General features: G+C 33.3%; 3 protein-coding genes across 6 annotated transcripts; 2 read left to right on the top strand and 1 right to left on the bottom strand.

Annotated features, from left to right (window-relative positions):
* The first annotated feature begins 176 nt into the window (after window positions 1–176).
* On the top strand, window positions 177–3,944 carry Alg11 (ALG11 alpha-1,2-mannosyltransferase). Of its 2 annotated transcripts, XM_011646817.3 has the most exons (9): window positions 177–674; window positions 739–1,010; window positions 1,526–1,756; window positions 1,872–2,104; window positions 2,236–2,453; window positions 2,539–2,823; window positions 2,889–3,148; window positions 3,224–3,358; window positions 3,422–3,944. In XM_011646817.3, exons 3-9 carry the CDS (start codon window positions 1,551–1,553, stop codon window positions 3,507–3,509), a joined length of 1,425 nt encoding a protein of 474 aa, XP_011645119.2. In that variant the 5' UTR covers window positions 177–674; window positions 739–1,010; window positions 1,526–1,550; the 3' UTR covers window positions 3,510–3,944. The 2 variants fall into 2 exon arrangements, with proteins under 2 accessions (XP_011645119.2, XP_011645117.2); XM_011646815.3 differs by lacking the exon at window positions 177–674 and having other exon boundaries at window positions 830–967.
* Rtca (RNA 3'-terminal phosphate cyclase) lies at window positions 3,907–5,980 on the bottom strand. 2 transcript variants are annotated; one of them, XM_011646812.3, is made up of 7 exons: window positions 5,804–5,980; window positions 5,326–5,443; window positions 4,930–5,251; window positions 4,713–4,854; window positions 4,517–4,656; window positions 4,280–4,433; window positions 3,907–4,218 (listed from the first exon to the last, which is right to left on the bottom strand). In XM_011646812.3, exons 1-7 carry the CDS (start codon window positions 5,864–5,866, stop codon window positions 4,000–4,002), a joined length of 1,158 nt encoding a protein of 385 aa, XP_011645114.2. In that variant the 5' UTR covers window positions 5,867–5,980; the 3' UTR covers window positions 3,907–3,999. The 2 variants fall into 2 exon arrangements, with proteins under 2 accessions (XP_011645114.2, XP_011645115.2); XM_011646813.2 differs by having other exon boundaries at window positions 5,729–5,821.
* Window positions 5,981–9,968: 3,988 nt separating this feature from the next.
* On the top strand, window positions 9,969–12,788 carry Vsp37A (Vacuolar protein sorting 37A). Of its 2 annotated transcripts, XM_089074759.1 has the most exons (6): window positions 9,969–10,265; window positions 10,676–10,865; window positions 10,959–11,073; window positions 11,160–11,231; window positions 11,316–11,684; window positions 11,833–12,788. In XM_089074759.1, the coding sequence occupies exons 1-6, from the start codon at window positions 10,177–10,179 to the stop codon at window positions 12,177–12,179; spliced, it is 1,182 nt and encodes a 393-aa protein (XP_088930885.1). In that variant the 5' UTR covers window positions 9,969–10,176; the 3' UTR covers window positions 12,180–12,788. The 2 variants fall into 2 exon arrangements, with proteins under 2 accessions (XP_088930885.1, XP_088930883.1); XM_089074757.1 differs by having other exon boundaries at window positions 9,970–10,265; window positions 11,160–11,684.
* Window positions 12,789–12,963: the final 175 nt, after the last annotated feature.

The following is a 12,963-nucleotide window of genomic DNA, read 5'->3' as shown; positions in this document are numbered from 1 at the left end:
GTGACGCGCGCAAAGAGAGTGCACAACGCGCGCACTTATCAACGCGTCGCGCGAGACCACGTGACCTCGCGACTGACTCAGCCGACCGAGCCAGCATACGCTTTTCAACGCTGATCGCGAACTTCGCGCAACTTCATGGAACTTTACACAGCTGACCGCGGCTATCTTCGGTGGTTTCTGTCAGACTACGCGTGGCTCGAAATGCGCATGAGTTTTATGCGTATTTTGATTGTGTATTTTATTTTAGATGCCTCTTAGATTTTAATTTTTTACAGCGACAGCGATAATTATTGTATTTTAATAATTATTTGATTAGGTGGAATAATTCAATCGATGTTCGAAGTTGAGAAAGATCAATGTCAATTCGTTCGTTTTAACCATCTGTAATTTGTCTATTTGTAAAGATTAAATCTTAAATACTTCACATCTTAATATTTAAAGGGGAAAAGTGAAAATCATCAATTACATTACTTTGACTTGCATCGAATACAACGAAGATTTCATCTCATCGCTCATGTTTGTTCTGCTTGATATCGTATTTTGATTTTCCTTACAATCAGAAAAGAATCATTTTTATCCATTCATTCATCAATATTACATGCGCAATCGGCGAGAGGATAGAAGATAGAAGACGATGTCCATGCGATCCCATGATTGCGCGATCGTTGAATAACGTGAGAGTCTGGAGAAATTAATTGTTGATGGGATAAACAACAACAACAATTTTCTCTTTTGCAGGGAAATTATTATTATTTATCCGAATTTATCGACGTGCGTTTTGAACATCAGTAAAAGTGGAACAGTATATTTTGTTTTTGCGCAAGGTTAGGCTCCCGCGCGATACGAATGCGAGGTTAGTCGCTCGCAAAATATCAAGAACCGCCGCGGAGTTACCACGTCGACAAGTACCGGCGGTTCCACGTGCAGCTCCACGAGTGGCTGCGAACATGATTCTTTATCACTTGATGTAAGGATGTACAGCTCGTTAGTGCAATCCTCCTCCCTGCATGGTTTGTAATTATGAATTGAGTTCTCTTTAGTATTGAGATTTATCCTTTTTTTTTGCGATTACTAGCATTCTGTTTTTTTACTATGTTGCTCCCTCGGAATCATTAGATCTTTATCTTACGTTACGTGAGATTATTTGATTTGGAGAAATTTGTGCTTGATTGCAATATTGTGTACGATTGTTACATATGATTTAATTAGTTGTAGATTATCTCTGTAAGTTTTGCTTATGTAACAATATTCTGTGTAATGATTATCTTTTATTTTTTTTTTTATGAATATTTGTAATTGCGTCTTTTGTTTTTCCTTTATCAGAGTATCATAAGATTATTTTTTAAAAGATTTTGCATTTGTTTGCAAAATTTGCATTGATCATCATATAATTTAATTAGAATATATTTATGAAAGTTTTATTTATTGCATAGTGATCCTCTATAATAATCTTAATCAAGAAATAGTGTTTTTACATTAAAGCAGATGAAAAATATGTTTGTTTAAAGTCAATTTATTTTTACAGGACGCCTATAATCCTGTTTATAAATATGCTGTTACTAATAGCTATATGTAAAGTACTCTGTATACTGGTTCTTTTACCAATTTTATTGATAAAATGGAGAAAGTATTATTCAAGAAAGCGCGAGGAAAGACAACAGAGTGGAACAGTTGTTGGAATCTTTCATCCATACTGTAATGCGGGTGGAGGAGGCGAAAGAGTGCTTTGGGCTGCAGTTGAAGCTATACAGAACAAGTATGTCAAAGAAATATTCCTATGTCTAATATTAAAAACTTATCAATTTATCAAATTTGAGATGTCCTTGCTTTGTTACTCATTCACCATTTTTATTTATATAAAATATTTTTAGATATCCTGACGTACACATAGCTATATATACTGGCGATCTTGATGCTGATCCCGAAAAGATTCTTAATAAAAGCGAAAAAACATTCAACGTGAAATTACGACCCAATATCGAATTTGTTTATTTGCATGGGCGAAAATGGGTGGAAGCCTCGACATATCCTTATTTTACGCTTTTGGGGCAAAGCCTAGGATCCGTCTGCTTGGGCATCGAGGCATTAAACAGTCTTCCACCAGGTGACATATTAAATTGTTCAAATATATTCATACTATTTGCAATATATTCATGCTACTTGTAGTATCTATTGAACGAAAACAAATACAAGTAAATAGTATACGTAATTATACGATACTTATATAAATTGCAGATATATACATCGACACGATGGGTTATGCGTTTACATATCCTTTATTTAAATATATCGGAGGCTGCCGAGTCGGATCGTATACGCATTACCCCACGATTTCGACTGATATGTTAAAATATGTCTACAAAAGAGTTATCTCACATAACAATCGAAAAATCATCGCTAGAAATCCGTTTCTATCAGGAGCAAAGATCCTTTACTATAAATTATTCGCACGTGTAAGTATATAGCTTACAAATTCGATTGATTGTTTTATGCAAAATCAATTTTTCCAAACGGTCGTTTCACAATAGAATATTTCAGTTATATGGCTTGGTTGGTAGTTGCGCGGAGACCGTGATGGTAAACTCCTCATGGACCGAAGATCATATCAACTCTATTTGGAAATGTCCGTTAAAAACGCATCGAGTGTATCCGCCGTGTAGTGTGGAACATTTGATTGAACTGCCGCTCCTCAGCGATGACGCAAAGGGTGACTGCATACGTATAGTGGCAATCGCGCAATTCAGGCCGGAGAAAAATCATCCGCTTATGCTGAGGGCTATGTTCGAGTTAAGATCTATCCTTAAAGAGGAGGTCTGGGAAAAGGTGAGCCAATAGTGGTTTATTTCAGTAGCAAGGAATTGTGTCGTAAACTTATTCGTGTTATTTAGGTCAAGTTAATTTGCATCGGTTCCTGTCGAGATGCCGAAGATGAAAAGCGTGTTAAGGATATGCAAGATTTAGCTAAACACTTGGCTTTAGACGAAAATGTCGAATTCAAATTAAATATACCGTACTCTGAACTCGTATCCGAAATGCAAAGAGGAACGATTGGCCTACATACAATGTGGAATGAACATTTTGGTATCAGCATTGTGGAATGTATGGCTGCGGGATTAATTATGGTGGCTCATGCCTCAGGTGGACCGAGGTATATATTGTCTTAGTTTCGTGAAACATTTAAAATTAATGAAAACATTTATCAAAATATTTTACGACTCTTTAGAGCAGACATCATAGAAACGCAAGCGGGTAGTATAACTGGTTTTCTAGCAGAAGACGAAGTAGAATATGCCAAGGTTCTGGCGTACATCATACAAATGCATCCAGATGATCGAAATGTTATTAGAGTTGCTGCTAGGTAAAGTATTCATAACCGTGATATTATAAAATGAAGAAAACTATTAGTGACTCTCTTTTCCAGATCATCTGTAAATCGTTTCTCAAGCCAGATTTTTGAGAAGGAATTCCTACGGGCGATCGAACCGTTTTTCAGACCGAAACAGGAATAGTTTCGCTGCCTTGCAATTTCTCTAAAAGACGAATACATGTATGAATGTCATATTTTAAAATCAGAATGTACTTTTTCAGTACATGTTATCTTTTACGTGTAATAGAGAGCGTATGTGTATAACAAAGAAGAACGTTTTCTATGTGATAAATCTGTATATTTAGTTGATTAAAAACTTTTTGCTTGATGTCCATTAACTTTATGATACAGTACATTGAACAATCATAATTTAGCAAATATTACAGCACATTGTATATATTATGATGCTTGTTAATGAACTGTATTATTTAAACGATTTTAATATTCTTATAAAAGTCTAGATATATTATTGAAAGTTTATGAAAGTATGTGTGAATATCGATGTTGCAACTTGCAACAATAACATGCAAAAACCAACAGAATCAATAAAACATTTAATAAATGAGAAAAACAAGAATGTCGGAATTATTAATCATATATGCAACGATAAATTATAAATCATTGTATAGTCATTATTTAATCAGATTATCGTTAATCAGTCCACATCCTTGGCACTCTAAGATGTATGAGGGATATTCACTTTCAGTGCTTTTCGACAAATTGAAACGAAGTCCATGTTTACCTAACATTATCTCCGCGACTTGCATAGCGGTCTCTGTGTGACAAGTGAGCTTCATGTCTCCAATATTAATCCGTGAGACACCTTTTGCCAGTGCCATTAAAATTATCATCTGTAACAAATAACGCAATGATTTAGAAATTGACTTCTTCAAGCTTGTTCGACATGCTTACCTGATCTTGTGTGTGCTCGTCGACACACGCCCTTGCTAGAAGTGGTTTTAAAATCTCATCAGCCGCTGTTTTACCTGGCGACGGTCCCTCTCGACGCCCGGAACCTAAGCCAGAACCGCCAAGAACGCATCCCGTATTGGTCTTACACACTATACTAATATTTATTTATATTAATGTCAATATTTTTATCTGATATATGTGATCAGAAGAGAAAATTGTAATATAGTAGATTCTTACTTTATACCAGAGCCATTTCCAACAGTCATTGTTTTATCTTCTTTATAGGCCTCGGTTGTAAATGGTGGTACTTGAATGTGGCTTTCTATTAACTTATTATTTAAAATCGCTTGAGCATCATAAGCCATTCTTTGTGCTTCCTATAAATATAATTGATTAAGGTCTAATTCGTTCATAGATTTTAATCAGAACGTACATTTATGTGAACTGATCCAGCCACGTAAGACCACATTGTTATTTCTATGGGAAGTCCTTGATTGATTAAGGTAACTGCATTTAAATTACTGACCGGTTTTATATGTAAATGCAATCTGCCTCCTCCCTTTGGATAATATCCTCTTCATTTGCCATTAATTTTAGTATACATGTTACAGTAAATTTAAGATCAGGTATAATAAATTGAGTGCATATACCTCTTCATGAGTTCAAAATCAAAGTCTGCTCCAAATTTATTCAACATTGGTTTGAATACTTCCGTTAGATATTCTATTTGTGGTCCCATGGGAACATTTGTACCACCCATAAGAATAAGTGTGACTGCATCATTATATGGAAAGAAGAGAGCACATGGTAGAGCCACTTGCGCCAGTAAGCAAATACATCCAGCAGTTTGTGTATCTGCTACAAATGTCCTCTTGTTTTTGTTTAATGGACCTGGACGAAATTCCAAGTGTGTCGATCCTATATATCCACCTTGAACTTGGGCATTGCACATTTCTTTTACCAGTTCCAAACCTATACCAATAACAGAATTAAGTTTTCTATATTTTGCACAGTTATGAATATAATGAATCCTACTTTCATATTACCTTTCAAATGTTGCGCTGCAAGGCCGGGCTTAGGCCTTCCAGCACGTATATTTTTTATTTCAATAGGGATTCCATAAAGCGTACTCAAGCTAAGAGCAATTCTCAAAACTTGTCCACCCTTTAAAGAAGAATCAAAATTAGATATTCTGTGTTATAAATCTTGTACTTTTTCTTAAAAAACATGATCTTAAAAAAAGTGATCTATGAGCGAAATCAAAAAAAGAAAGAAAGAATAAAAGACAGCTGTCAACATTGACAGATATGACATGCATACAATCATATGAATCAAATTCTGCAGGAGATAATTTAGAGAGACATCGTAACATTAAATAACATCCAAAAAACATGTAATAAAACTGAAATATCGCTAGTTCGCATCAAGATACAAATATATCTATCATACTTGATATATAACCAAATTGATTTCATTTGAATAAAATTAACAGCAATCAGAAGATCTCCCACGTTATATACTTACACCCTCACCCAAACTGCCGTCAATCTGCACAAGAGACGACATGATGCGGTAACTCTTAAGCATGCAAACGTCTCGATCTCATTGAAGGAACACCTACTCCAATTAAAAGCCTGCTTGCCTTCCTCGTTTTTGGCTAAAGTTCGACTCACACGTTTGTAAGCATCATTTGTCTTTATTTGATATTCGATAAACAACATGGACGAAACGGGTGACATCCGTTTGACCACGTCCCGATTGATCACTAGCCACTCACAGGAGCTAGCGTCTAGAATTTTTCCACTGTTCAAGCGCTGTGAGTGGCTAGTGATCAATTGGGACATGGTCAAATGGTCGAAACAATTCCATGAGCGCTGTGAGCGTCGGAATGAATCGAACTTTAGCCTTTAATTATTTCCAATTCTTTCGAGGCCCTTTTGACAATCACGAAAATTTGTCTAAAATTGATGACTGATCTTCAACCACTACTATTTCGTCGGTGGATCTGAAATAAAGCCGCCGTTTGCCGTTTTATTATTTGCGTATGCGCAAGTATGATTTGCGATTATTCGAATTCAAAAGTGTATACCCGAGTTAAAAATGCGTACACGTACAGTTACGAATGCGCGACTATTTACTCGTAATGCAAAGAGTGAGTCAAAACACTCGTTTCTCAAGTTGCGAGTACGTATTGTATTACTATATTCTTTTATAGGCTATTTACGATATCTTTGATGTGATGTGAAAAAATGGAATTCATGAAGCATAATGCAGCATAATGAATGCAACTTAATGAATTAGAAGCCGCTAAAATTGTTGTAATGCGAAATCCTCGTATAATACTACCTCCTTTTCAATTGCCTGAAAAATGATTGAAACAAATTTTTCGATTATCAAAAAACTTATGCTAAGAATTTATTGCAGATGTTGAACCATTTATTCCGCAACAAAGACGAAAGTCGGCTTTAATTCTAATCGCACAAACGCATAACTTGCTCACATATACACGCTGATAAATATTTTTATTTTTGTGACATCTGATTTTTTTTCATTCAGTCGAAATTATATATATATATATATATATATATATATATATATATATATATATATATATACTTATTCGTATTCTTTTTATATTTAGAGATTTGAGCAGCGTCAAGTGTTTTTACATAAAATTTTTGCGATAAATCGAAACGCAAGCGGTAAAATTGCACGTGGAGCACTAAATTCGACTCAAAGCTTAAGGCCTGAGACTATTTTTGAGCTTTCTGACTTGTAGACTGTTCACGAGAAAGCGAGTGCTCCACTTTTTCGGAGCAATGCTCCAACAACGTGCTCCGAGCATTACTTTCCCTCTTTGCTGAAAGCTGTTCACTAGCGCCTCTATATGTAACCAATGTAACAAATTTGTTGTACTGTCTAATTTAGTGGAAAACCCATATGTAAGAATGTTTATTAAATTTTTCCAAAAATCTAATCTATATGTGTAAATATTGCGCTTCAAGAAAAACTAAATTAATTATTGTGAACAAATAAAACAATTTGATCAAATATATAAATGTAATTATATAAATGTAATTATTATACTTATATATAATTATTATACTTATATATATATTACTATACTTATATATAAATGTAATTACTAAATATACATTTAATACAATATAATAAATAATAATAATTTGTTAAACAAGAAACTAATTGTTTTAGATAAAAATATCTAAAGAATTTAAACATTTCTAATTTACTAATAAAAGTGATTTTAGAAAGTAAATAATAAGCATTAAGGTATCAAGTTTAAAATTATACATATAATTATATAAAAGTATGTAGAAACATAATGCAAAAATAAAGCAAAAACATTTTTTCTTTTTTTTTTTCATAACAGATTTTTAATCATATATAAAAAATAAATTGACAATATACTTGAATGTTATAAAATATTCAATCGTTTTTATCGTTTTATCGTTACATGGAATCGATGACAGATTTATATTCTTAGAATTACGATTTTTCTGTTTGCTATAAAACCATAAGTTTATTAAGAAATATCGATATTATAAAAAACATCATAATAATAAAGGTAAAGTAAAGATTTTTTCCTCTTACTGCTTTAAACATGATAAATTGGTTATAAATATTATGGTATAATTAAATTAATTTTTACAATTTATTAACTTTTACTGTCTTTTTTCCAGACATATATAAATTTTTGAGTAGTACATTTTTACTGTAGACACTAGTATTTCTTATACTAAAATTCAACTATGTAATGCATTTTATTTTATATATGTGCTATCAAATATTATTAAAATCAGAATAAATTTTGATAATAATTATATGTAATTACATTATAAACATTATTATATAGAAATGCATGATAATTCACCTTGCAAAATAAAAATATAATAAGTCAAAAATAAATACTAATGTTAAATTATATACAGTAGTTTGTAATACGCGAATTATTTTTCCTCAATAGTGAGGTGTATTAAACCAAATAGAATTGAAGAGAACTCTGTTTATTTTGACAATAATTAAAAAAAAAATCTCGTTAATTAAGATTATAGAATAAGTATGTATATAGCATTTAAGAAAAATAGTGACCGCGTGGTTAGAAAAAAACCCTTCCAATATTACGCGTAATTAAAGCATATCATTGTCGTTTGTAAGGCACATCTTCTAACAACTTAATATCTTGCTATTAATCATGAGTATGCGTAACTATAGGTCTCAAGGATAAATTCTCGTTAGGAGATTTTTATCATTTGCTCATTAACTATTACGAAAATTGCAGTGTGGTACAGAAGTTTTCCACTTATCATTAATTTTATTTCACTTTATTTGCCCGCGAAAAATATACAGCGAATTATAATACATTAGATATATCTATTATTAAAATTTAGCAATGACAGATTTAATTATAAGTTTAATTGCATAGAACAAATGTTAAACAAATATTTGTTTAACCATGTAATATTATTTTTTTAGGGAAACATTCCTTACGCAATTTTCTTATATTCTAAATTATAAAGAAGATTAAAATCGTAAAAATTTTAACAAATAATATATTCATGTATTTTATCCTTCTTATTTTATTTTTATTATACCTTATCATTTTAAAAAGAAACAAAGAAAAATGAAAAATAGACACATTCGGTTATGTCTCTCTTTAAATTGTCATTTAAATTGTTATTTGTTGAATATTATGTCATTTTATATATGTATATGTACACACACACACACACACACACACACACACACACACACACACACACACACACACACACACACACTCACATATATATATAGATCAGCGCTCGGAATTAGTTGCACATTTGAGCTCGATTTCGGTGGCTTTCTTCATCACTGCTTGAGGCTCAGCGGCCGAGCCGCTGAACGATTGTGCCTCAGGAGTGTCGCCATATGAGAAATATCCGTACGCCTTTCGCTCCAAACTGTCACTTAGATATCTTCTTTGCTAAATTATTTTTATAAATAATAATTTTTATAAATAAATAAAACGTTAGATTTTCTATTATTAACATATATTACATTGTGCTTTATTTATGGGTGTTTTATTTCAAACGTAATAAGTGAAATATCTTAAAAAATATGAAATATATAGAAATATATGGAAATATATGGAAAAATGTTTCAGACAAAAGTTTTATAGCTTCGGAAAAGAAAAATGATGACATTATTAATTAAATAGTAAATAGTGTTCCTTTTAGTTCCGTTTTTTTATGGCCATTATTTTTTTAAATGGTATCATATATTTTTTTTTGTTATGCAATATGATTCCTCTAGTTCTTTTGGATATAGAAATATGAAGACACAAATATGAAAAAGTCAGTAGTTTATGAGATATTTTGTATTTTATTCCGTTATATTCTGACATAAAAAATAAAATATTTTGTAAACTAATAATTTTCTGATAAATGATATCTTAATACTTGTATACATTTATGTATTTTTAAAATTTGTAACGGAGCATGGCTGCGTTCGGGGAGCGCGCTATTAGCGCTATCGAATCATTTTATCTTTATTGCTCATTATACATAAATTAAGGATAAAAATGATGCAACAGTTCTAATAGCGTGCTCCCCGAACTTAGCCCGTATGTAACGCTCCGTTGCTAAGCGCGCGTTATACGGCCCACACCGTCCTAGGCGGCCCAGAGGCTCTGATCTCTGATACTCTGAGGAAGGCGATAGTGGCGCCGTTTGACAAGCGCAACTAGTAACCGAACCGAAAGTAAGCCTCGTATTCCCAGCAGGACCCTTCTGTCCTACGTGAAATGCAACGAGGTTAAAACAGCTGTTCTGCTGGATGGTCGCGTTGACAGGGACGATCAAGCGGATGAGAGATCTATCGGAAATCCAAGCACTTAAATGATATCGCGAATATTCCGTGGGGAAATCGAGAATGTCGCTGTCAAACGTAAACGGCAAATCGACACTCTGAAAATCTTTAATGACAAGTAAGGGTAATTCTCATCATCGTCAGGCACTTATTGTCGTCGTCGTGGTCGTCATCGTCGTCGTCCCCGTTGTCACCTTCTCGTTAACCTTATTTGAATTAATATTATGACTAGTAATATGCCTAAATCGCTCACAAATGATCACACACATCGTGAAAATAGTTGGATTGTATAACTCATAATTTTTCTCGTCGCGACAACAACGATCGTCTCCAGTCAAGTTTTTCATCTCCTGAAATCTCGCCTGCGTCATCTTGAAACGCGCAAGCGTTTCTAAATGAATATTTCATTAGAGACAAGAAGTATAATCGAGTTAATAACGTTAGAACTTAATGCTAGCTCAAGGTCACAGTTGTTCTGAAATTCCATTAATCACGCTGTGGATGTGTAATATAACTGATGTTTTGCAGTGTAACAGAGCTCAGAGAAAATGTGGACTATCGAGTGGAATTCCAAGCTGGCGAAAGACGAATGGCTATTGTGGTTTCCTTGTCGCCAAATTTTCCACTGGAGAAGCCAGTACTTAGAGTTTCCCCACCGATAAGTCATCCCTGGTGCAATGAACATAGTGAAATTACTAGTGCGCCAGGATTACTCAATGTAAGGAAAGGAATTTGCCCTATAAATTTATCTTTATATTTTATTTTCATCTATTTCACATATCTAAGATAATTAATCTTGCTTTTATGTCAGTTCTCCATACACAGCGATCTTGGTCGAGTTGTTCAAGCTATTATTAGAGAATTCAGCAAAAATCCACCGCAATTGTTAGATGATACATCGCCTGGCTCCACTAAACCTCACCGAGGTATGCATCATCATTTTATTTATTCTTTCATATGTAAATTCATTCATATGAAAATATGATAAAATACCTTTCATATATCATTACAGACCTACAAGGAAGAAACTCACCGTCTTACTCGCTTCAGCAGTATCCTATTGAAATTCCGTCTACATCGTTTAGTTCGTATTATAACACGCAATTTCCACACTTGTCGTCCTCCAATGCAAACACGTGCATTTATAATTATAACTATACGAATTCAGGTCATACATATGTTTCGACTTCGAAATCGTTTGGTAGTACGTCGCATCACTCGTCGTATATTCCTAATTCGAGGAACAATACTCTTCAAAATTCCACATCTACGCGATACACCTCGGATCAGCACAGTGCGCCCTATTTGAATTCGCATTACGCAAATGCGAATTATCAGCAGTCTTTGCCGAGTCAATCGCAGACAAAAGCACCGCAAAGTATAATATTTCCAGAATTAAATAGTTTAACTAATGAGGAATTAAAGAGGCTCAGTGAGGATAATGATAAATTAGATGACTTTCTGGAGAAATATTCCCAAATTAAGGATATAAATGCAGCGATCGAAGATGCAATGGATTGGGTTGAAAAAACTGCCGGTAAAGACAGAAAATTATTTTTTCTATATATCGAAATAAAAAGTAAGACTATGGAAAAATATTGTATATTTTTACGAATTGTTTCCTTCAATTTACTTTGCATGTGAATTAACGTTTTTAATTGCTTATTTGCATTTTTTTTCTACAGAAGCTAACGCAGCCAAAGAACCTGAATTGGAGCAGCTACAGGTTGATGTAGCAGACAAGGTGAAAACTGTGGCAGCATTGAAAGCCAGATATGATCATCTTATACAACGATATAACAAATTGTCCGAGGTTTTCACCCCGGATCATATAAAGGAATGTTTGAGACAGGCAGCGGACGAAAGCCATGAAGAAAGCGAAAAAATTGCGGAGGATTTTCTCAACCGGAAGATCGATGTCGAGCGCTTTCTCAGCACATATATCGAATGTCGGAAGTTGGGTCAAGCTAGACGAACTAAGGAAGAGAAACTGGCGCATCAACTGAACGAATTAAAACGGGCTGGTTTCTGAAATGAATATATATATATATATATATATATATATATATATAAAATCATTTTTTTCTATGAATCGAACAAAAACTGTAAATAAGACTTAGTTAAATTAAACGTTACTGTGAATTTAAATTTCTAGCATTCGTGATTACCAAATCTAATGTGGCTAGAGGATTTTGACTGAGGATTTTGGCTGGAACGTATTTCCATATATGAAAACATATTACATTTAATTTGCTTCTTACGCTGCTTAAATTAATTGAAACCGTGTAGCATTCCAGAATTGATACACACAAGTGGCGCTAAACAAAGTGGTTAAAAACCAAGAGTGCTTTAAAATTTGATGGAATACTGATGAATTACTGTACTGTATTCCGGACAATTTAATAAGATAAAAAAGCAATCTAGTGAACATTTAAAAGAAATTAAGCTCGCGTTAAAACTCGTGTAATAAGTTCAATTCAATGAGTACTTATTCCATAGTGAAAATAATGGCTTTAATTATGTTAGTTTTGCACAAGCGACACGTACTATCGCGATCAATTTTGACAGAGATACGTTTTTTACTCTGTAAATAAATGTGCAGGAATGTAATTAAAATCGACTTTTGAAAATTTGCTATTCAGTGACGTTACTTTTAATTATTTATCCTGTTGATGTTCCTAATGTAACATAATGAGATAAACTGTATAGATACAATGAAAAATCAAAAACAAAAATATTGAGCTTGAGGAGCCCTTTAAACCCTTTTCCTTTCGACTGTATTTAAAAACAAATAGAGAGTGAGATTGATAATATAA

This window comes from Pogonomyrmex barbatus, unplaced genomic scaffold (genome assembly GCF_055798465.1).
Source record: "Pogonomyrmex barbatus isolate J1 unplaced genomic scaffold, ASM5579846v1 scaffold17, whole genome shotgun sequence".
NCBI classification, from domain to species: domain Eukaryota; kingdom Metazoa; phylum Arthropoda; class Insecta; order Hymenoptera; family Formicidae; genus Pogonomyrmex; species Pogonomyrmex barbatus.
This window is presented reverse-complemented; position numbering and strand designations above follow the sequence as displayed.

Coding starts and splice junctions, on each gene's coding strand:
- Vsp37A (XM_089074757.1), top strand. CDS start 10,177: ATGATATCGCGAATATTCCGTGGGGAAATCGAGAATGTCGCTGTCAAA. Junction 10,266..10,675: donor CTGAAAATCTTTAATGACAA/GTAAGGGTAATT, acceptor GATGTTTTGCAG/TGTAACAGAGCTCAGAGAAA. Junction 11,685..11,832: donor TTGGGTTGAAAAAACTGCCG/GTAAAGACAGAA, acceptor TTTTTTCTACAG/AAGCTAACGCAGCCAAAGAA.
- Alg11 (XM_011646815.3), top strand. CDS start 948: ATGATTCTTTATCACTTGAT. Junction 2,105..2,235: donor ATTAAACAGTCTTCCACCAG/GTGACATATTAA, acceptor TATAAATTGCAG/ATATATACATCGACACGATG. Junction 3,149..3,223: donor CATGCCTCAGGTGGACCGAG/GTATATATTGTC, acceptor ACGACTCTTTAG/AGCAGACATCATAGAAACGC.
- Rtca (XM_011646812.3), bottom strand. CDS start 5,866: ATGCTTAAGAGTTACCGCATCATGTCGTCTCTTGTGCAGATTGACGGC. Junction 5,444..5,803: donor ACGGCAGTTTGGGTGAGGGT/GTAAGTATATAA, acceptor TCTTCTTTAAAG/GGTGGACAAGTTTTGAGAAT. Junction 4,657..4,712: donor CTGGATCAGTTCACATAAAT/GTACGTTCTGAT, acceptor TTATATTTATAG/GAAGCACAAAGAATGGCTTA.